The sequence below is a fragment of the Trachemys scripta genome, chromosome 20 (assembly GCF_013100865.1).
Source record: "Trachemys scripta elegans isolate TJP31775 chromosome 20, CAS_Tse_1.0, whole genome shotgun sequence".
Classification (NCBI taxonomy): Eukaryota; Metazoa; Chordata; order Testudines; family Emydidae; genus Trachemys; species Trachemys scripta.
The window spans coordinates 10,462,289-10,485,024 of NC_048317.1; the positions used below are offsets into that span (position 1 = coordinate 10,462,289).

The 22,736-nt window shown below is 50.7% G+C and overlaps 2 protein-coding genes across 2 annotated transcripts in view; one reads left to right on the forward strand and one right to left on the reverse strand.

The window, feature by feature from the left end:
- KDF1 (keratinocyte differentiation factor 1) overlaps positions 1–8,510 on the reverse strand; it is a 23,055-nt gene extending 14,545 nt beyond the window's left edge. Inside the window, exon 1 of the mRNA XM_034754304.1 lies at positions 8,439–8,510. The gene's annotated coding sequence lies outside the window, so the exon portion shown is untranslated. The remainder of the gene's footprint in view (positions 1–8,438) is intronic.
- Positions 8,511–17,064: 8,554 nt separating this feature from the next.
- On the forward strand, positions 17,065–17,598 carry TRNP1 (TMF1 regulated nuclear protein 1). Its single transcript, XM_034754316.1, has one exon. The coding sequence runs from the start codon at positions 17,065–17,067 to the stop codon at positions 17,572–17,574; it is 510 nt and encodes a 169-aa protein (XP_034610207.1). The 3' UTR covers positions 17,575–17,598.
- The last annotated feature ends 5,138 nt before the right edge of the window (positions 17,599–22,736 follow it).

Consider the following 22,736-nt stretch of genomic DNA (forward strand, 5'->3'; position numbering starts at 1 on the left):
CCACCCTCCCCCGGCTCCCCCCCAGACACTGCTCCTGCCCCCCCCATGGAGTGACCACCAAACCCTCCTCTCACCCCTCCCCCCAATTTCTGCAGCTATTGACTCCCCTCCAGGAATTACCTCCCACCCCGAGATCCCTTCACCCACTGACCCCCAGTTCCAGAGCTCTTCCCCGAGTCCTACTGCTCCCCCAAGTACCAGGCTTCACAGGGCCTGGGCTGGGACGCCCCTATAGTTAGTATCTGAACATTGAAATTATTGGATGTACAGACCACGCTTGCAAAAGGGAGTTTGGCCTAGTGGTTATTGCAGGGGAGTGAGTCAGGACTCCTGGGTTCTACACCTGACTCTGACTCTAATCTCTTGCGTGGGCTTGAGCAACCCTGCTCTATGCCTCAGTTTACCTATCCCGGAAATGGGGATAATGATACTGACCACCTTATGGGGAAGTTTAATTAAGATTTGTAACAGGCTTTGAGATCTTGAGGTGGGACAAGCTGCAGAAAAGCAAAGCCCTAGGATGAAGAAATAAGTGGTAGCCCACACTGAGCTGTGTTGGCCAGTAGGTGGCAGCCTTGACCTCCAGTAATTATTATTCTCCACCTGTAGTTCAAACAAGATCCAGACATGGAATTGGGGCTGGTGTTTTTTACAGTTCTCCATCCATCGCAGCAGCAGAGCAGAGACACTCAGAACCCCCTCTACTTTCAAATGGTCTTTGCTGATACTGTTGCCAAGATATCTGTTCCTACTGCTGATAGCAACGTCCTTGTACTTCTGCATGTGCTGACATCTGGGGGCTCAGAAATGGGGTGGGAGAGTAGAGAAGAGAAGTGGATGGTGGCATTGCATGTAGCAAACCAAGCGGAGGCTGGAGCAAAGTGGCAGTGTCTTGACAAAGGAAGGGAGCCGGCAGTGCCCTGATCCACTGTCACCCCACCTGCTGGACTGTTATGCCCTGGGCACACTGGCACCAAATTAAAGCATTTTGAAAATGGTTTACTTGGAGAATTTAAACTCTAACCATATTAAGTTAAAGGATTTCTGCATTCACACGAGTAGTCCAAAGGGCAGGGTGTTTGGAATCCTGGGGCAGGACAAGGAATCCCCCACCCCATTCTTGCTGACCGGCCCTGTGCTGCTGGGCGGGAAGCAGGCCATCTCCATGTGCTTCCCTTGAGGGCATGGTTCTGTGCATTGTGGGACTGTCTGGGCTGACTGACTAGCATGGCTCTGCAGAGGGCCCCGTAAAGCTTTGTTCACACCAAAGTACAAACTAAAAGCATCAGCCTGTTACAATGTAGAGAGGGACCGTTGTCTAATGGTTAGAGCAGAGTCTTGTCATCAAGACTTTGATTCTGTTCCTGGCTCTGTCATTAACTCCCTCCATGATACTGTGGAAATCATCTCAAATCTCTTTGCTTCAATTCACCTGCATCTAAAATGGAAATAATATTTCCCTGTCTCGGGCTCCTAGATGCTACAATAATATAAATAATTAATATTTATAACGTGCTTTGAGATCTCTGATGGGAGTTGCTATAGAAAGGCAAAAAATAAATATGTGTCTCTCTTTACACATATACTTACAAGCTCCCTCCCCTTCCCTTTAGAGGGGGACTTCCAAAGCCCTTTTATGGTGGACGTGCCACTGCAATGTGCCAAAGCCCGGTCTGCAGCGATCACATCCTTGAGTCATGCTTTGCTGTGTGCACACCCCTCTCTGCTTTAACCCTGCCTTCAAACAGGCTTCTCTCAACAGGCCTGGAAACAACAAGCCACCAAAGAGACAAGTAATCCACCCATATGAAAACACAGCATAATCCCTGAGTAACCAAAAGGAAACTAAGGTGTCACAAGTACTCCTGTTCTTTTTGCGGATACAGACTAACACGGCTGCTACTCTGAAATCTACCAAAAGGAAACTAATCAACTCAAATAACCTGCTCTGCGGGAATAACCGCCCGTCCCCCACAAGGGCAAATCTCCCTTCCTAATTACTAATATTTTAACCCCACTGCCTCACACGACCCCTTATCTATCGAAACCCACCCTAGCCTTTTATTTATATTTTGAGATTTTTTTAAAAAGAAGGGACCATCTCGTGGTCTCTCAGCCCTTGTATGTAAAAGAAAACACCACGAAAATCACTAGGCTAATGCCAAACACCCAACCCCACTCTGCTTGAAGCAAAAGTCCACCTCACTGTCATCCACTCAGCCTGGTGCTCTTCGTGCATAGATCTCAAAGTGCTTCGCAAAGGTCATCCCCGCGTTAAAGATGGGGAAGCCAAGGCACAGAGGTTATGGCCAACGTTTGCAAGAGTGGCCTCTGATTTTTGGATGCTCATACAGACTAACACGGCTACTTACCACTCTGAAACCTGTCATTTTGAGACACCGTTGAGCATGATTTTCTGGGGTGCCGAGCTCCTATGACTCCCATTGACTTCATCTGGAGTTGCGGGGTGCTCAAGGCTTGAAACCCAAGCCCACAGTGGTCTGGTTCAGGGCACCCAGAAACCGAGTCGCCCAAAATCAGAGGCCACTTTTGCAAATATTGGTCTTAAGCGACTTGCCTGGGTTACATAGCCAGTCAACTGCAGAACCAGGAATAGATCCCAGATCTCCTGACTGGACCCTGCTGCCTCCTATGGGTAAACCCTGTGCCCTGGCAGTCGACGATCTCAGACCATATTGGATGAAGGAGAGGAGAGGTGAATTCCAGAAGGAAGAACTCTCCCTTGAAAATGCCAGGCAACAATAGCAATTCCGGGGGACTTAAACACGTGCTTACCTTTAAGCATGTGCTTAAATGCTTTCCGAAATCAGGGCTTTAAACATTTGCCATTTGTTTTATCGTAGATCTAATTTAGGACCTGATTGTGCCAACACTACCAGGAATATTGCTTACCAGGAGGCCCACCCCGGTTGCTTTGGAGTCAATAGCCTGGCAGTAAATGCTACACCTAGTAGGCAGAGTTTGCAGGATTGGGCCTGCTGTGGATTGTAAGACCCATGGGTGCAGTTCAGCCGCTTGGTAGGTGCTGTGTGCCCGTCTGGTGCTATCTGAACAATGTCAAACGGTAACAACTGGGTGTTTGCTGCGGGTCTCTGAGCTCCCGGCAATGACAAGGGCAGGGATCAAAGCAAAGAAAAGGCAGAAATCCACAGAAAGCAAAACTTGGCCAAAAGCCTCAGATGCACCCTGCAAACTGCTACATTTCCAGCCCAGAGAGGGGCTCCAAGAACTTCAGGGACCTGGAGATGCTCAATAAATGGCAAGAAAAGCTTACCCCAGAAAACTGCTGCTATGTGGCAGCGACGGGAATATGCAAGCTGTGGGCTTGAACCACAGCCCTCTGAAGTGTGTGTGCGTGTGTGGGGGGTCATTCCTTTGGATCAGGCTCTTAAGCCAGGATGGGAGCCCCAGTGTAGGCAGGGCGCTGGTGGCTAAAAACGAGTCCCATGCAAACACGGTTCCTGCTTTCACAAGAGAGAGGAGCTTGCGGGCATTGTTGCTTTGGTTTGGTGTCGTGCGCTGCATGGTGGCGGCGTGCAATTATGCACGCTGGAGACGCACTGCGCTTTCCGCGGAGCAGACCTGCCAGGCAGCTCGGCTCATTCGCGCTGTTATCCTGCTGCCTTGAGTGACTCATTGGCTCTCTGAATGCTGATGCTGATGACTCACCAGCCAGGAGTGTAGGGGTGGGGGATACTTTGTTCTGCTCCAGGGTTTGGGGAAAGGAGGGAAGTGAGGGGGTGCAACGCGCTTCATACCCAAAGCCCATCCCGGGACAGCTGGCTGGCAAGGGTCGGAGAAGAATGAGGCTGACCTCTAACACCAAAGCTCCCTGCACAGCAATAGCTATGACTGACATGGGATTGTCTGAGATGCACCAGCCAGGCTGCTCGAAAGAGAGAGAGAGAGAGAGAAATCAGATAACAATGTGCTGCTAGTGCCAGGCCCCCGGTTCCTTTTCAAAAGAGCACAAAGACTTCGTGTGGATTTGCTGAAGCCTCTGCAATGGCAGCGTCGTGCTTCACTCCGGCTCATGTCATGTCGCTGGCTGGGGTTTGATCTGTGTGTAATTCAAAGCACTGCTTGGAAACGAGATGCCTTTTTCCTTGTCAGGTGTCTAGAGTGCCGGTCAAGAGAGAGAAATACCTCCCAGGCATTATTAATTTATTATTCTTGCATTATTAGAGACGGGCCCATGAAGTTCAAACTTCCCCTGAGTTCAGGGCTGTTGGGTTCTGGCATTTCGCTTTGGCTCCAGCTCTGTTTAAAAAGATCTGGACACTGTGGTTTTCATTTGCTCATAAGATTCCTGCAACCTGAGCAGTCACCTTCTAAACCGGAAGTGCTCTGGGCTTTATTTGGAATAAGGACATGCATTGAATCCAGCTGATCTTCACTGCATATGTTGCCCCAGGGAACATGCCGTGCTCACAGCTCACGCTGGTTCCTTCCAAGTTTGTGGCCAATGTTCTCCACTCTTCTGGCCAGTGCAAAGGCTGTCATGCTAGTGTTGGGCATTGAGCGGACTCTTAAACCTAGTGACAGCAGGAACGTGGCCTGGGTGGGAAGAGACGATCACTTCGCTGCTGAGCACTGTTCTGCGTTACAGTGTGGGCAAGGAAGCTGCATTAGTCAGCAGCACGGAGGCGAATGCAGCAGCCTAGCGGCACACAAGGCCCCTGCTGACGTCAGGCCTGTTCACCAGGGTCTGTGCAGTGCAGGTCCTGAGCTCCCGGAAGACTCAGGCTTTTGAAAGTGCTTGAAAGCATCTTTCGCGGAGGTCAGACGTTGCTAATTTTAACGTCTGTTCTTTTCATTCCTGCCAATTCTGGCATGGTCCTTTCTCCTTCTGGAACTCCGGGTGCTGGAGGAGGACTTTGAACATGCTCCAGTTTATGCCAGGACGTTCGAGCCTTTCAGTGACCCCAGACACCCCTGACAATAATTCCATACCACAGTCACTCGTGGGGCGGAGGGGGGTCACTGGATTCACCCCAGGAGCTGCACATGAGCAACACTCCAGCAGTGGATCCACATGTCCTTTTTATCAGGAGCAACTTGCCCTCCACTAGCCCGTTTCCATCTGAGGGTCTCAACACGCTTTGCAAACGTTAACAAGTTAATCCTCACAATTCCTGTCCATCCTCACATCCAGGGTCATTTATCCCTGTTTTAGATGAGTTCACAGAAGCACAAAGAGCGGAAGGGACCTGCCCAAGGTCGTGCAGTGAGTCAGCAGCAGAATGAACCCAAGCAGCCTGACTCCAAGTCATGAGCTCTAACCACTAGATGTGATTTTTCTCTGCTCTCTTCTTTAGCTAGATCAGGGTCTGTGGAGTAGAGGGGAAAGTTGCTGCTCCTAGTTTCCCCATGCTGGCACCAGTGACTCATGGGAAATGCTCCTGGGCAACTGGGGAAGTGATAGTAATCACATTAATTAATTCATGAGGGTTATATTACTCCGCACTTCTAAAGCGTCCACCATAGCTCCTGGTATAACTCCAGGGTAGCCCTGAACCCACCTCCCATTCCCACACAGTAATCACCAGCTCGAGGTAGGTGGTGTACTAAACTCAATCTAACCAGCCTGTCGAGGGGTTGAAGCTCCAGGACTGCCGATGCTCCAGCTAGTATGTGCTGCTAATGCCATTACTCGGTGATGCTCGACTGTTCTTTTGGACTGTCACTGCTCTCACACGAGCTAGACTGACCTGAGAGGAGTTAACTAGAGTGTAGATCACTCGAGCTAACGACAAGCCCTAAGCCACGCTGGCTGGACTGGGGAAATGGGGTGAAGTGAGGGAACCGGGAGGCTGTACTGAAGCAAGAGCTCCTGATGGAGCAGCATGCACTCCCTCAGAATTCCTGGGGGCTCTAGAGGGGTGCACGCTACAGTTGGAGCTCTGGCAACCTTTGAATGGGTGCAGTGGGTGCTCCAACAACCCTGAGATAGTTTAGTTCTTCTGGGGACGGGGAGCTTAAAGGGTAAGAAGGCCTCAAATGAGTGCCCCTGACCTCCTTTGGGATGTCACTGGCCTAATGCAGTGTCTACACTCTCCATCCTAGCTGTGGTTGGCCTCTTCTTGAGGGGTGACTGCGGGTTCTCTACCCTTCCTTTGCACACCGGTGTAGAGCCACCTCTGGAGGGGAATGTGGTAGCGGTATAACAGCGCACAGTAACACTGCACAACATTTTAGGACCGGAAGTGAATAAGGATACCGCAGCCAAGTAAAACTACTGCTGCAAAGCGAAGGAGGCTGAATGTAAGTATTTGAGATGCAATTTAGTTAGGAAAACGGGGCTAGCACCCATGCACTTATGAACTCATCACCCATGCACTTATGAACTCATCACAGGATGTTTAAGGACCATGAGTGAGCAGGACCTCTCTTCTATTTTTCATCTAAGGGCCAGCAAGTTTATTTAGATCAGATATCTCAGCACCAGCTGATTAAAAAATATGTAATACTTATTTTGTGGTGTCATCTGTCTATTTCAATCAGTCACACCCTGTGTTCCTGCTCAGCGGCAAAATCCAGGGTGGAAGGGGTTAAGCAGAATTAAAGCTGCCCATATTTGCAATATTTTCACTCTGATTTACAATATGGTCACACACCTATTCCACACAGACAGTCCATGTCAGCGTGTATTGAGCAGGTACCATAGGTGGAAAGGACGTGCTATGGATGGGCCAAGAAAGCAGTGTTCAGACTGGATTCAGTGAGGCAGGTGCTCAAGGCCTGGTCTGTGGCTGAATCAAGCCTGGGGGGTGGTTTGGGTTTGAATTTGACAGCAATGGAATTTCATGAGCTGGTCTCATGAGATTTCAGCCCCCAAACTGTGGAGATTTTTTAAGATCAGCTGCATCCAAAGCAGAACCAGAAAACTGGCTTTTCTGGGCCTGGACCTGACCTGGAACCAAGTCACACAGTTGGGTTCAGATCTGGGGGTTCTAATCCATATCCTCTTGAAATATGAAGGGATTTGGACTCCAGCTTCCAGTTTTGTCCCTTCTCTCACATATATAATGTCAAGAACTGGCTCGTGTTATATTGCACATCATAACTAACACATCAGACAATCACAATAAAATATTACACTTTCAAAGAAAGAAAGAATCCACCAATACAATCATTGGGAGTAAGCAGACTGTAATGAACTGCCCAGTGTGTCTGTGCATTTCTAATGCCTACAGGATAAAATCACAACTATTCGACTGTGTGTCATAGGCCCTCTACCATTAGCAGCTGATGGAGATTCTCCTTTAGCTCAAGTTTTGGAGGACTGTGCTATTGGAGCAGGTGGTTCTGAATTCTGTCCCTGCTGCTGCCACAAAGGTCCAAGTGCCCACAGTGGATAGCAAAGTGAGGTCCTAGGTGGCCTGGATTTACTACAAACTATCTGCATGCATTGGTTAATTTTAATGGGGGGGAACAGCAGGCAGCACCCATGGCAGCTGCCTGGCGGAACTACACCAGGTCACCTTGCCTGTGGTACCATTACACAGGAGCATTTGCTGCTGACGCAGGAAGTTCCAAGGTAAGTGGCTGAAACAGAAGCAAGGTAGGAGCACAGCGGTTACAATGCACCATGTCTCCATGTAGCATCTGCCGTGCAGGGGTTTCTGCAGACCCAATGCAACAACGGAGAGAAACAAAGGCTGAGGGCATGAGGAAGCCAGAGGGACCAGACCAGCTAGCCCCATCTTTGGGTTCAGCTTTGCAAACAGAAGCCCAGGAACACGCTGCTTTCAGCAAGATCTGAAGGGCCCAAACACCCCCTCTCTGTTTCCCTTTTTCTCCCCAGGTCCATTAGTGTCCTAGGGGAAGCCAAAACTTTATTAGTGCCTCAGTAAAGCTGAAACCAGGCATCCCTAGCAGTTCTCCTCTTGTTCCATTCCCGTTCTCCCTCCTCCCAGCCCATCCTGGGCCCTATCAGCCAAGTTGTCCTCCCCCACACGGGCATCTTTGCTGTTGCTGAGATACTGCAAGAGACGCTTCTAGTTCCCAAATGTGCTCCCAGGATCCTTTGCACTTGCTGGCAATGGGGCCTTGAAGGTGACAAGATGTCTCAGCTGCTGGGTGCCCAGGCTTCAGGGGCATGTCTGGGCAGAGGGATGCCGGCTGCAGATTACTGAGCAGGAACCTGGACTCCTGCTTGGACAGGGGACCAGGATGTGCCGATGGAGAAGATCAGGTCAGACGGGAGAGGGTCCTCCGTAAAGCACAGCGACTGGCTCCGCCTCTGCCAAAGGCTGTCTCTGCCCCACCCCGTCTGTAATAACACAACTTAGTCCTTCTGTGGGGCTCCCATGTGAGGAGTACACACATCAGCAAAGCTTCCCAACCTGGTCAGGGGTGGGGCAGTACTGTTTCCCCCAGTTTACAGATGACTTAACTGAGGTTAAGTAACTTACCCAAGGTTACACACAGCAAGTCAGTGGCAGAGCTAGAACTAGGACACAGATCTCCCGACACCCAGCCTCCAGCTCTAACCAGTAGGCAACACTGCCTTCCCCCGCCTTCCGCCTCCTTGAGTTGGTTCTGCTGTGGAAGGAGGGAAACAGGGTTTGTCCCATGCTGCTCATTATCACAACCCCCACCCCATTCCTTCATATGCACACAATAGAGACAAAATCTGCCCAATACCTCGAATTCCTTGTGGGTATGAGCCCCCCCCTTTGGCAGCATGCAGCTGCAGCCCACCGAATGAGGCAGGACGTCTCATGCTCACTCCAGGCCCACAGGCCTCGCAGAGAGGATGGCAGACTCTGAAGCAGAGAGAAGCACAGTGGCCTGCCTAGTGCAGAGATGGCAAGGATGCTGGAGTTACCTTTACCCCCGAGGTTAAATGGGTGAAGAGAGTGATGCCAAGGGTATGCCAAGGGAAGCAGAGGCAGCGTGGACGCATCAGAGCAGCAGGAACAGCTGGGCTATTGCTGAATCACGGAAAGCTAAAAGCAGATTAAATGTGTTCTCTCCAAATGCCTAGTCTCCAAAGTACAATCTGTTTGAAACAAATCAGGACTCAAACTAGCCTGGAAAATAGCCTGCCTGGAACATGAACTCCAGAGGGTGATAGGATGCAGCAGGGGAGGAAGGGATGTATCTGTGTTTGAGATGGGCTTGATGCCAGGTCTGACCATGACACCCCCAAACATTTCAGGGAAGCCCTGATCCTGTGGCATGGCCCCATCTCTTGTCTGTCTGAATGTGTCACCAATGGGGGGGGGGTGCACGTTAGCGCATGTGAACATCAGTGTGCAAGGGAGGATTGGGGGTCTTTTTTCCTGTCTGGTCTGTTGGAGGGTCAGGTGTATGGTAGGTTGTGTGTATGAACGGTTGCAAATTGCTCTCAGGTGTTTTTCTAAATGTCTGCCATGGGTCTATCTATTGCTATGGGCAGTTGCTCCTGTGGCTTCTTGCAAGCTGAAAAATTAAGGTCTTACTACCAGAGAGGCCGTGAATAGGACCTAGGACTGGGCGTCAATATGCCCAGGCCCTATTCCCCACTCTGCTACTGACTCTCTGTAACAAAGTGGCTCACCATTGGAGGCCTGGGGCTAACCAACCCTGATCACAGAATGAGCTACCCCTGGAGCTAGAGTGATTGCCCTAGAAAAAATAGCAGGAGGCTGCAATGGAGGTAAGGAGAGAGAAATACATACATACTCCCTCAGGGACTAGATTCCAGCCTGGGAGTGGCCTGCCAAAGTAGTAAAGGCCCCAGACAGGAAGGCTGGGAGGAGGACAAGAAACCTTTGTTTTGTGTGGACTTTTGGATGCACTTGAAAACTTCGTTTTGAATGTTTGTTAATTTAATAAAGCACCAGCTGAGAAGGGATGGGAATGGACAAGAGGTTTTTTTTTTTTTTGAGTTTCTTTAACAATCCAAGAGGGGAAACTGAGGCAGACTGCCTGTTGTGTGACCCTTAGGCACATGGGAGGCAGCAGGCCTGGTTACTCTTCTTATGGCCTTGAGCAAGTCACTTCCCTGCCACTTGGTGTCTTGCTCTCTGTTCCACATGTGATGTAGTGTACAGTACCATTGGCTTAAAAATGAGTTAAAAAAAACGGGAGTTCTTATTTGCTTTCTGGCTTCTGACATTTTAGGGGCACCTGCGGGTCACATTGTCCAGTTTTTCTCTGCAATCATGAGGGCTATACACTTTTTTTTTAAAATGCAAGGCAAAAGCCTGACATAATCCCATGACTCCAGGAGCTGTGGCTTGAGGTAAAACACCAGATATCGTGAGACTCAGGATAATATCATGAGGGTTGGTAATGATGCATGAGCAGCTGGGTATAGAGTGTATTAAAATAATAATGATCACATATACCTGCACATTTGGGTTGGGTGTGTTTTTTTGTGTCTTGGGTTGCAATGTGGTGGTATCAAGTACCTGTATAAGCATGTGTGCTAGTGTCTGTTACTGGCAGGGCTCACAAACCAGCTTTTACATCAAAGAGGTTTATTCTGAGTGCTGCTAAATCCAGACTTCTCTGCTAAATCATTAAAAGCTTGTCAGCATGGGCAGAGATCCGTCAGCATTGCAGCCTGTCTCTTATGGCGGAAACACAAGCTCCAGGCACAAAGGGCTTGCGGGGTAACATTTGTTCTTGGGATGTGGGGGGTGCTCGTATGTGTGTGTGTGTGGGGGGGCTATTGCCTTTAATATAATACTTTCCCTTTATTTGCATTCTCTCTGCCTGTGGGCAGTTGGACTGTGCGGTGCATCAGTGACGGCTGGGAAGCCCGGAGCCTTTTACGACCCATCGGAAGGGCTGTGAGACCCTCGGGTGTGGAGCAGAATGTCCGAGATCTCTGCTCCGTGGCGTAACTGGGAGCCTTGTACTTCTCCCTGTTTCGCTCTGATGCTGGCACAGGTGGCTATGGGAGCATGAGTGTGGAGCAGCCACTGGCATCTTTACCCCCTGCTCTGCACAGGTTTAGACGACGTAGTGGTCAAAACACTTGAGCCCTGGAGCAGCTCCAGTGCTAGGCAACGGTGAGGGGAAGTCCTCATGGCAGATGATTCTATCACTGAAAGCTTGGGGTGGAAAAAGGAAGGAATGCCCTGGATCCAGAACTACCGCTGGGAGAACAGCTGTGCCCGTGTGAGAGGGGTCCTTGGATGGCTCCATCTCAGGACGATGGGCTTACTTGTGAGAGACAGTGGGGTCCTGTTGGCTAAACAAGCGGCAGGGCCTCAAGGAGGGCTTGAGTTCACATCCCTGCTTAGCCACTGGCTCACTGTCTGGCCGTGGGTAAGTCACTGACGGCCTGAGCCTGCACCCATTGTAGAGAAGACAAAACTGTCATTTCTACATCAGTGGGAACAGGATCAGGCCATTCACTTCTCTGCCTTTGGTAACTGAGGAGTAATTTTTAGTTACCTGTTTCCCAGGGGTGTTGGGGGACAGATTAACATGTGTGAAGTGCTTTGAAGAGGGGACATGCCCTTTATGTGCTAAACCTTGTGAACTAACAGGGTCAGATCTGTAATTACTTGGATCCAGGGAACAGCCAGATTGGGTGCTGGGGTCGGGACTGGGAGATGTTCCCTAACCCAGAGTTTCCTGAACCAGTCTAAAACCAAATGCAGGAAAAATCAGAGAGGAGATCCACGTTCCAGTGTCTGACAATGCAATCCAACACTTCTGGCCTAAAGTGATAGATATTGACTGGGGAAGGGGGCGCAATTCTGTAGTCCTTACTTAGGCAAAACTCCCCTTGAAGAGCTGCAGGATTCAGCTCACAATTACTGAGACTTTAGTTGCATTTGATCTTGATTACTGCTAGGGTGATGTACTGAGAATAGCTCATTTAAACAGAGCAGGGGCCTGCTGTCTGACTGAATCACAGCCATATTGTGGCAGATGAATCACGCAGCCTGCCACGGTATAGCTGCGTATTGGAAGCCAGCCCCATTGATTGAAGAATGGATAAAAGGAAAGAACAAGGCAATCTGCAATGGAAGATCTGTAATATTCTAATGACTTCTGCACATCCAAGTGCAAAGAAGAGCAAACCAGCAATAAAATGTGCGTGGAACATTAAAATAGCAGAATGATTAACATTCAAACAGGAAGCTGTCGTACTGACAGTTTGATGGCTTACAGTGAAGGCACAATCAATGCAGCATTTGCATACATAAGAAAGGCAGGAGACTTTCCAAAGTTGTTGTCTGGAAAGCCTGGGTCATCTCACTTATTCTTATTTATTATTTGGAAGGGACTCTAGTCAAAGGGTTATATGGTGCAAGGAAGAACAAGTCAGGACTCCTGGGTTCTAGTCCCAGCTCCACCATTGACTGGCTTTGGACAAGTCACTTAATCTTAGTTTACCCATTTGCAAACTGGAAATAATAATACCCACCCACCTGAAAGGGGAGAGGTGAATATTACCAGCTGTCTCAGACAAAGGGTGCTAGAGAAGCACAAAGGATTATTTCCCAGCAGGAGTCTAACATATCAAAAGGGCAGCTCCCAGCACCATTCACGGTTGAGGAAAGAACGAAACAAGGAGAGGTATGTCTAAAAACAGTCTGACCATCCATCTGCTAATACACTTCTAGAGCTTGCTTTAGCTGTGTGGTACAGGAGGACACTGGATTAGGAGTCAGGACATCTGGGTTCTCATCCCAGTTCTGCCACAGAGCTGCTAAGTGATTGTCGGTAGTCACTTCCCCTCTCAGTTTCCCTGTTTGTAAAATGGGGATAACAATACTTACGTTCTTTTGTAAAGTGCTTTGGGATCTATGGGTGAAGTATCATTAATAGGATACTGCTCTACTTTAAATCAAAGGTAGTTTTGCCATTGATTTAAATGGCAGCAGGATCAGTCCCTAAGAATAAGTCAACTCAGAACAACCCTGCCGCTGCTGGGGACAATGAAAACAGCTGAGCACTGTTGAAAATGTGGCCTCATAACTAATTCCTGAGGCTTTTCCTTTAAAATGAACATTCGCAGCCAACAAACTTCCACATCTATTCAGCAATTCACAATGCCAAATTATTGCACGTTTAAGCAAATTTCTCTCCAGTTCCCAGCTTCCTGTCTTTTTTCTCCTGTCTACTCAGTTTGTATTTCTGCCTGTCCGCCTTTCATTTCTCTGCGGCATGTTTCACCAGGTGCAGCTGATGGGAAAAGAGATGAAATATATGTAAGGAAATAAACAAAGTAATTCTCAGTTCCTGACAGTCAGTCACAGACAGATGCCCGCGTGATGTGTGTGGTTCTTCATGGCCGAGCTATTGCAAATTAATGTAGAACATGGCTCGAATGCTCACCTGAGAGCGCAAATACAGCCAAGGGAATTTCTGCTCTCCAGCGTAAGGGGGTGGGGGGGAAATCAGAACAACATGCAATTATTTCATCATTAGATTTTAATCCAAGGAGAGCAAGGCTCTTTCTCGCCTTTCTTTATTGCTCCCACAGGCTGGGGGAAGATGCAACCAGTCTTTTCAAGATGTTTTTCTTCATTCCTTGGGGGTACAAGTTCCATCAAAGCAGAGTCAATAATTACAGCGGAGGATTTTCTGACTCATAAATTATACCTAGTAGCACTCACCCTATGGAGGGTTGTTTTGGAGGGGCGGATAGACGGTGAGGAGATAACTTTGTAGGTGACAGCAAGGTGCGTCTTACAAAAGGGACCTCGTTAAATAACAACAAAGAATACACTATGGCACTAACCGTGGTCCCACAGTTAAAACTGAGCTTGGATTTTGCCTTAGATTTTATACAGCACGTTCCATACATATATATAAAGCAACAACTCAGGTTTAGAATAGGTATCATTCCTCAATATCACCTTAGTCCGTAACAACGATTTTGTGCTCAATGTCTTGTTCAAGGATGCTTAGAACACGGCTGCTTCCTTTGGAGGAGCAAGGAAGAGCTTTCCATCCTAGGTGTTGTGGCAGAAGCAGAGGGGATATCAAAATGGGTTTGCTAACTGGCGAGAGGGCTGTTGTTGATTGCACTAGCTGGCAGCCAGGGGCAGGCCGAGTGGTGATGCAACAGAGTCTGATGTGGCGTTGATGTCTGAGTGGCATGTGGCAGCATCGTCAAACTCAAGAGTTTGTTTCTGAACAATGTGAAATGCACGCCCACCCTTCCCCCAGTGCACACGTCCATATGCCTCTCGTGTGCCTTAAAGCCCAGCTGTTAGTCACACTGTGTCCTGATAAGAGCAGGAAACTTAAGAGGAAAATACCCCAGGATGGGGATGGCCAGTGCTGCTGCCTCTGTTTGCCAGCTGGGAGCAGATGTCACTTTCTCACTCCAGAATGCGCTCCCTTTTTTGACTGGTTCTGTGATCTCCTGTCAACCCAGCCCACTCTAAGCTTTATTAACAACGTCTTATATAATAATGTTATTAGCAGTCACGCTGCACTATCAGTGTGAATGCTGAAACAGAGGATCTGCAGTTCCGGGCCACTGGGCTCTACTGATAAGTCACTTTTATTTTCCTATTGAACATCTTTATGAAGATAGGGGACCCTCCTCACTGGGCAATAAGGGCCCACCTTATTGAGTTCACCCCCTTCCTAGTTACTGCTGACCCCTGCCTTGTCAGTCTGGCTTTCCTTCCTAGCTCATAGCATTACGTCTGAAGAGCAGATATTTTGCCTTTGTGATTCACAGCCCGTATAGCTTTAGCAAAACAGTTCCCTGAGGAGGCTGCAAAGGGATCAACTTCTCGCCACCTTCCAAACTCAAACACTGTGACTGAGGATGCCTGAAGCTACGGGCCTGTGGCAGACTCTTCATTTGTTCTTTCCGGTAGCAGGGCAAGACGCTCAGACACCTGAATTCTGCAAACCACAGAGAAAAAAAACCATCAGCCCCACAATCTTCTTTAACTGTCTCACTGACAGGCTCTAAGTCCAGGAAAGAAATTCCTATTCTATTAACCCCTTCGAGGCCCTACCGCACCCAAGAATCTCACGAGGGGAGAAGAATGGAGGAGGTTTGTAGAATAAATGCACCAAAAACACTGACAAATGTAAGGAATTCTTCTCGTGGCTAGGCTGGTAAATAGAGATGATTTTAAGCTGTGTATATTAATCTTCTGACATCTGAAGGCATATCAGATGTCTCTAGGCAGGGGCCGCAGGTTTGTATAATTTTTGGTGGTGCCCAGAACGGGTCCAAGTCCCGCCCGCCCCCTCACACCTAAGGCCCTGGGAGGGAGTTTGAGTGCGGGAGGAGGGCTCTGGGAGGGAGTGTGGGTGCGGGCTCTGGGCTGGGACATGGGGTTGGGGGGCAGCTGGTTGGGGGGCAGGAGCAGGTACAGGAAGTTGGGGGGCAGGCTCTGGGCTGGGGCAGGGGATTGGGGTGAGGGAGAGGCTGAGGGGTGCAGCACTTACCTCGGGCGGCTCCCAAAAGCGATCCGAACCCCCCTCTAGCAGTAGCTCCTAGGCAGGGGGCCAGAGGGGTCTCCACGTGCCACTGCCTGCAGGCACTGCCCCCACACTCCCCTTGGGTGCAGTTCTCAGAGTCGGCGCTTGGGGCTGGGGCAGCGCGTGGAGACACTGCCCTCCCAGGGACGTGCCGGTGGCTTCCGGCATCTTCCGGAAGCAGAACAGGTGGACAGGAAGCCACCTTAGCCCCACTGTGCTGCTGGTGGTGGTGGCAGGGGACTGGGCTCTTTTAAATTGCCTGGGGAGGGCAGGAGGCACTGTGGGGGGGGGAGACCCGGCCCCAAACTTTGTGGAGCCAGGCCCCTGTGCTCTCATATTGGTGGAGCACAGGCACCACGGGCCCATACAACTCGCCGCCCTGTCTCTAGGTGCCTCGCGAGATAGTCTCTAGTCAGCTCCCTGCCCACCTCACTTCCCTTCAGTCTATTTACTGATGATACCCACGACAATAACCATCACCGTTCCAGGAACACAAAGTCTTTACTTAGGGCAGAGTATTCAATGTCAAGCAGAGCTGTGTGCTTTTTTGGGGAAAAAGGAGTGTTTGGGGGAAGGCTAGTGCCCTCAGATGCCAAGGTGATGGGCATGGCCTGAACAGAAGAGAATACAACAGTGTGAGTGTGTGAGGAGAGTATGTGTGTCGGGGGAGAGTGTCTATGCATTTGAGGGGAGTGTGGGTTTGGGGAATGGGTAGGGGGATGTCTGGGGAAGGGATGTGAATGGATACATAGGTATTTATGGAAGGGGTGTACGCTTGTGGAGGGGGTATGTATGCTTGGGTAGGGGTGTGTGTTTGGGGAAGGGGTGTCTGCCTGCATAGAGTCTGTGTGTCTGGGGCAGGGTGTGGGGTGTGTGTGGCTGAGGTGTTGGGGAGCGTAGCGAGGGCTGCTAGAGCAGTGTTGGTGCTCAGAATTCATACAAACATAAGAACGGCCATACTGGGTCAGACCAAGGGTCCACCCAGCCCAGTACCCTGTCTTCCAACAGTGACCAGTACCAGATGCTTCAGCAGGAACAAACAGAACAGGGCATTTATCCAGGGATCCATCCCCTGTTGTCCAGCCCCAGCTTCTGACAATCAGCAATTTAAGGCCATTCTGAGCATAGAGTTGCCTCCCTGAGCATCTTGGCTCATAGCCACTGATGGACCTATTCCCCCCCCCCAGGAACGTATCTATTTATTTTCTGAACCCAGTTTGTAAATTCCTTCCTTCACATGGAGTTTACTCCTAAGAGCCAGGGGGGCTGGGAGAAGAAGGGAAGCTGGTGGAAAGGGCTGGGGGTGCGAGCGAGGGGAAGGCACCTGGCGGAGGATGGGAGCGGCGGGGAGGGGGTGCTGATACACCTGCCGCCTGAGTGATGGCGCTGCGGCTCCCGTGACTGGCTCAGGGAAGCATCTCTCCGCTCCGTGCCAGCCCCGTCCCCTTATAAGGGCGGCAGGCGCCCGGCGCCGGTGCCAGAGCGGCGGGAGCTTCCTCGCACAGCAGCGCTCGGGGCCGGGGGGTCCCCGCCGAAGCGAGCAGCCGCAGGGGTGGGGGAGAAAGCGGGGCTCGGCAGCAGGGACTCCCCCATCCCATCCCATCCCATCCCCGGGGAGCAGCGGAGCCCCCGATGCCCGGCGGCAGCGCGGCGCCCCCGCCCGGCGGAGACCCGGAGCTGGCCCGCGCCCGGCTAGCGGGCAAGCCCCGGCGGCGGGCGGAGGAGGCGGCGGGCGGCTCGGCGCTGCCCGGGGCCGTGCGGGCGCTGGAGCTGGCCGAAGCCCGGCGGCGGCTGCTGGAGGTGGAGGGCCGGCGGCGGCTGGTGCTGGAGCTGGAGAACCGGGTGCAGCAGCTGCACCGCGTCTTCGTGCAGGCCGAGCTGCGCATGGCCGGCCGCGCCGAGAGCCTGGCCCGCCTGGGCAGCGGCGCCGGCCAGGCTCAGATCTACCTGGCGGCCCACGGGCAGCGCCTCAAGAAGAGCCTGCGGCGCTCCCGCAAGGCGCGGCCGCCCGCCCTGCTGGCCTCGGCGCTGGGCGGCTGCGTGCCCTGGGCGGCGGGCAAGCTGCGCCGCGGCCGGCCGGAGCCGCCCGAGTCCCCCTTTAAGAGGAGCCTGCAGGGGCCGCCGGGGCAGCCCCCGGCCTGAGAGCAGAGAGGGGGCGCCGGCCGGGGGGGGGGCTTGTCCTAGCGAGGGGCCCCATCCTGGGGAGGACCCTTGTGCTGGGGGGGGGGCCTTGTCCTAGCGAGGGGCCCCATCCTGGGCGTGGGAGGGGAGGACCCTTGTGCTGGGTGGGGCCCCATCCTGGGGGTGGGAGGGGAGGACCCTTGTGCTGGGTGGGGCCCATCCTGGGGAGGACCCCTGTGCTGGGGGGGACCTTGTCCTAGCGAGGGGCCCCATCCTGGGGGTGGGGTGGGAGGGGAGGACCCCTGTCCTGGGGGGGCTCCTTGTCCTAACGAGGGGCCCCATACGGGGGGGAGGCACACCCACTTCAGCTGGGACCTGTGGGAGGGAGCGGCTCTCCCTCCGCAGCCCTCTGATCTGGGATCTGGGTGGACCCCACTCAGCAACTGCCTCCCCTGGGCCCTTTTGGGAAATGGAAAGTTGTGCTCGACCTGTGCCCTCCCCCCACCTTGTAGTTAGCACCCGTGTCCCCTGGGGGAAGCGGGGAGGGAGAGCACCCGGAGGCACAGGGAAACACGTCCACTCTAGGCTTGCCCTGGGGGAGTTTCTATAGCACCCATCCTAAGAAGGGTCCAGTTCTTGAGGGGCCCCAGGTAGCACCCCACCTTGGCTTGCAGAACTCCTGTCCCACGACTACCTACCCGTCTTGTCCATGACTGCACCAGGACTGGCGGATTGCCCTCTCGAACCACAGGCAAGTCCTCACGAGTGCAAGAGCTCTGATCTGTAAAGAATGAATGAAGATTCAATTCATCAGGAGCAGAACAAACCCCAATGTGGGTCAATCCCATGTCACATGTAGAAGACCCCGGTGTGCTGTGTCACCGTCCAATCTGTTTTGCTAACCAGGGGTGCTTTCAGACCCAATGGGCCCTCTAGAGAGGCTCTGCCTCCCCCAGACAGACTGTCCTTACCAGCTCCCACATGGACTCATCTGTTTTTCCCTCCTCATCAGGCTGCTGTCAGCAATCAGCCTGTTGCTCTGACTCACTGCTGCATCTGGTCCCCTTTTGGTCGGGGGGACGGGATCCAAGAATCCTGCCTTAATTTACCCCTGCACGTCTCCAGCCTGAGACTTCAGCAATCCACCCAGGGACATCACTACTGGACTGCACTAACCCCTACAGCTGGTCAGTAGCTATCTTGTAGTTTTGGACGATGTTTCTATTCATGATGGACCAGGATCCACTGAGACAGCTTAGTGGGACAGAGACCAGTGTCCTCTTCGGTGATTGTAATGACCACAATGCCTCCCAGCTGGGACACCAAGATGCCCAAATAGAGTCTCCTGCAGCTTTGAATGAATGTTTCCATTTAGAAGCAATATACGCTCACATTCAGAATCTGATTGTTACATTCTGAGGTGCCCTGTAACCATGAGCTAGACCGAAATCGTGATCCCATAGAAATCTTTGGGAATTCTGCCACTGACTTTCATGGGGCCATGATTTGGCCTTAAGTTCTCCAAGAGGTTTGTGCCCCTCAGGGTGAAACATACCCCCTGGGCAGAGGGCTAGCACTAGGCATAGGCATTGCTTACATCTGACTTATCCTTCCCTGTCCTCTACCTGATCTCTCCTAGCCTAAGCCCACTGGTATGGGACTGAAGTGGTGCATATGCTTTGTGCCGGCCCACTGCACAAGGGTGAAGTTCAGTCTGAGTGAGCAGTACAATACGCAACGTTGACACTTCCCTGGTGGAAGCCCTTCGGGGCAAGGTTGTAATGGGTTCTGATGGCCGACTCCCTTGCTGAAAACCTGCTTGCAAGTTTCAGGTTGGATACAAAGAACCACGCCACGATTCAAGCCCGTGCAGAAACCGACAATCAACCACGTGGAACAAGTCACAAAAACGATGGTTAAAGTGTCTCTTTGCACTGGGCCTCATCCATCACTCTGGCTTCTGTTGTTCACTTTGCATGGGACTCTGACTCTTCTGCCAGAAGAGGCTTCTCATCCCTTTATTTTTTTAAACTTGAAGATCACTTTTTTTGATCACACTGACTCATGAATGTGCAGAGACTACCTTGATGTGCGTGAGAGAGAGAGAGAGAGAGACAGAGAGACAGCAGGTCTGTTATGTAATCTTTGCCTCATGTGTTTGTGCTGGATAGATTCAGAGCAGATGCTGTAGCTGGACTTGGACTGAATATACACACGTTGCACTTGGTGCTTTATAGCCGGCGCTTTCTGGGAGTCAGCACTTACATAAATAAACAGCTATATATTTTATTCATTATATACAGTGTCTGGAGGGGTTGCTTTAAATATGGAAGGCGGGAGGGGAGGGGGTTGGGATAGGAAAACTGAAAAATAAGCCCCAACAACTGCTTGTAAATTATATACAACCATAACATCTGTGCAAACCTCTGACCCAACTGCCCTTTGCTAGCTGGGCTCTGCATCCCGTCACCTGGGTATTCTTACTTTTAATATTTTGTGTTAGTTGCAACAGAACCACAATCATTGGACTAGGAATAACTTTATGATGCTGGTGCCTTGGGACACGAATGTGACTGTGATCTTTCTGTGCACAGGCACGGGGCACGTATTTAGGTCTGGTCTACAGCCCTATATCGGAATAACTCCATGGCTCGGGGGTGTGAAAAATCCATATAGTTATACCGACCTCGCCTCCTATGTAAACAGTGCTGTGTTAGCGGGAGAGCTTCCCCCATCGACACAGCTACTGCCCTTCAGGGAGGTGGATGAACTACGCCGACGGGAGAGAGCCCTCCCAGCGGCTTAAAGTGTCTTTATTAAAGTGCTACAATGTGCCAATGCAGCGTTTTCAGTGTAGACTTGCCCTTAGTAACAGAGAGTCCCTGTCCTGAAGAGTTTGCACCTTGAGGACAAGACCCAATAAGCAGGTGAAACAACCACAGTGTGTGTAGAGAAAGGCAGGCAGGGTAATAAATGTATTCATCTGAAGAAGTGAGGTTTTTACCCACGAAAGCTTATGCCCAAATAAATCTGTTAGTCTTTAAGGTGCCACCAGACTCCTTGTTGTAAACGTATTCATTGGCAGTAATCTTAGCATGCCACCTGCTGGGCTATAGTGAGATGACAGCGTACAGGACAGGTGTCTTAATGGCATTTTCTTCTTAGATCTCTCTTATGGCGTGTTCTACAAGAGGTTGGGGATAGACTTAGTTTTATATGGCAATAAACCCCATTCATCACCTGCACAAGGCCCTGTCTGAGCTCTCGTAGCAGAACACTAAATGGGAAACTTTCATTGTTCCTGAGCTTTCGGACAAGGACGCACACAACTCTGAACTCTTTTTTGTCACAGTATTTGCATTCCAGTACAACCTCACTAATGGAAAATTCCTTGCTATCTGAAACCGTTACATCCCCTCCTAATCTAGCATTTATTAAGAGAGATTAAGTCCAGTCCTGGGTTGACAGAGAAAACAGAGACTAGGAATACATTTTGATCATGGTGAAATGTTCCATACCAAGTCTGAGGTTAGCGTATTTATTAATTGTCTGGAGAAGACTGTAAACAACATTTTCAGAAGACCCACAGGTAGGTTAGTGGTGACTAGAGAAGACCATGGGGACCTGAGAGCTAGGTGACCAGGCTGCACCATAGCAGATGAGATTCCATACCAATGAGTGAAAACGGATGCACATTGGAGGGAATCATTTGAATGACTCATTACACCTATGAGACTTAGGAGCACAGGTCTCATTGACAGTCAAAGGGGCCTGTGCTCCCAAATCCCCTGGGCCCTTTTGAAAACCTGTCCTGACAACAATGCCATCTGCAATTCAATGCATTAGCGACAGGACTCCTAGCAGATTAAGGCTCATAGGGGTTTACTCTGTGTTTAATCTGTCCGTACCAGGGTGAAATCCTACTGAAGTCAATGAGAGGTTGCCTGAATAAAGGTGGAGTAATAGCCAACACCTCAGGAGTCTGCCTATAGGAATTCAGAGACAGCACAGACTCATTCAGCGCTCCTTCTAGACTGGGCTAAAAGAAAGTGCAAAGCCTAGAAGGAAAATCACCTGAATGGCTGCATCTGATGAAGTGGGCTTAGTCTCTAAGGTGCCACAAGTACTCCTGTTCTTTTCACCTGGATGGAGTTTGTCTCATTTAGGGCCTGATCACGAGCCCCCTGGAGTCCTGGGAGTCGTTCCATCTACTTCAACAGGCTCTGGATCAGGCCCTTACACACGAGTCTTTTATTCCAAACATTGGGGTCAGCGTTAAACCCCGAGGGAGTCAGGAGCTGGGGGAGGGGCAGGGCAGCTGACTCGAGCAGCTTCTCTCCTGCAAGAAAGAGCCACGTTTAGAAGTAAAGTAACCAGCTCTTTTCTGCTTGCAGCTTCAATGTGACGACAGCTATTTTTGCTCCAAAAAAAAGTTCCATTTCATACCTGAATAGTTCATAATTGTTTGCAGTTGCAATGCCCAGCACAAAACTCCCTCACCCCACCCTGGCTCCCATCACCTGCTATTGCTTTCAACCTTGTGTCTGCAATTGGAGCAGCGCACAGTGCATGTGAGAGACACTGCCACTCCAGTCTGGTAGCATTTTACACCTGGTGTCAGTGACTGCACAAGGATCAAGGCAGTGATGCACGGGACTCTAAATGACTCTGAAGTGTGCATGACCAGACTAGTTTTTTTTTGGGGGGGGGGGGGGGGAAGGAAAGAAGAGCAGGGAATGGGGATGGGACACTTGGGCATCTCGGATTTTAAAAAAATTAACGATGTATTTTGGAAAGGGTAAGCTGCCTTTTCTCTTTTACAGTAAAACTCAGGGATTCTGAAGTGGGTCCAATAAAAAAAAAAAAGAAAAAAGACCTTCCTCGGTCATGTCCTTTGAATATCCTGGGACTGACAGGGCCACAGCGACACAGGATTCTGAATGCACAGTCTGCTTGTGCCGCGGGTCACCAGAGCGGGTTTTTCCCCATGCTAATACTTTGTGTGATCTTAGCCCTTTTCATCTGGGATCTCAAAGCACTTTACAAACCGTAGTGAATTGAGCCTCCCAGCCAACATGGGAGATTGGTCAGTATTATCACCCCTACTTTTATAAAATGGGCACTAAGAAATGAAGGCCCAGAAGTTTTAGGCACCTTTCAATAGGAGATAGATAACTAAAGAT

What these genes read in the sequence shown, in the direction of transcription:
- TRNP1 (XM_034754316.1), top strand. Translation starts at nt 17,065, where the DNA reads ATGCCCGGCGGCAGCGCGGCGCCCCCGCCCGGCGGAGACCCGGAGCTG.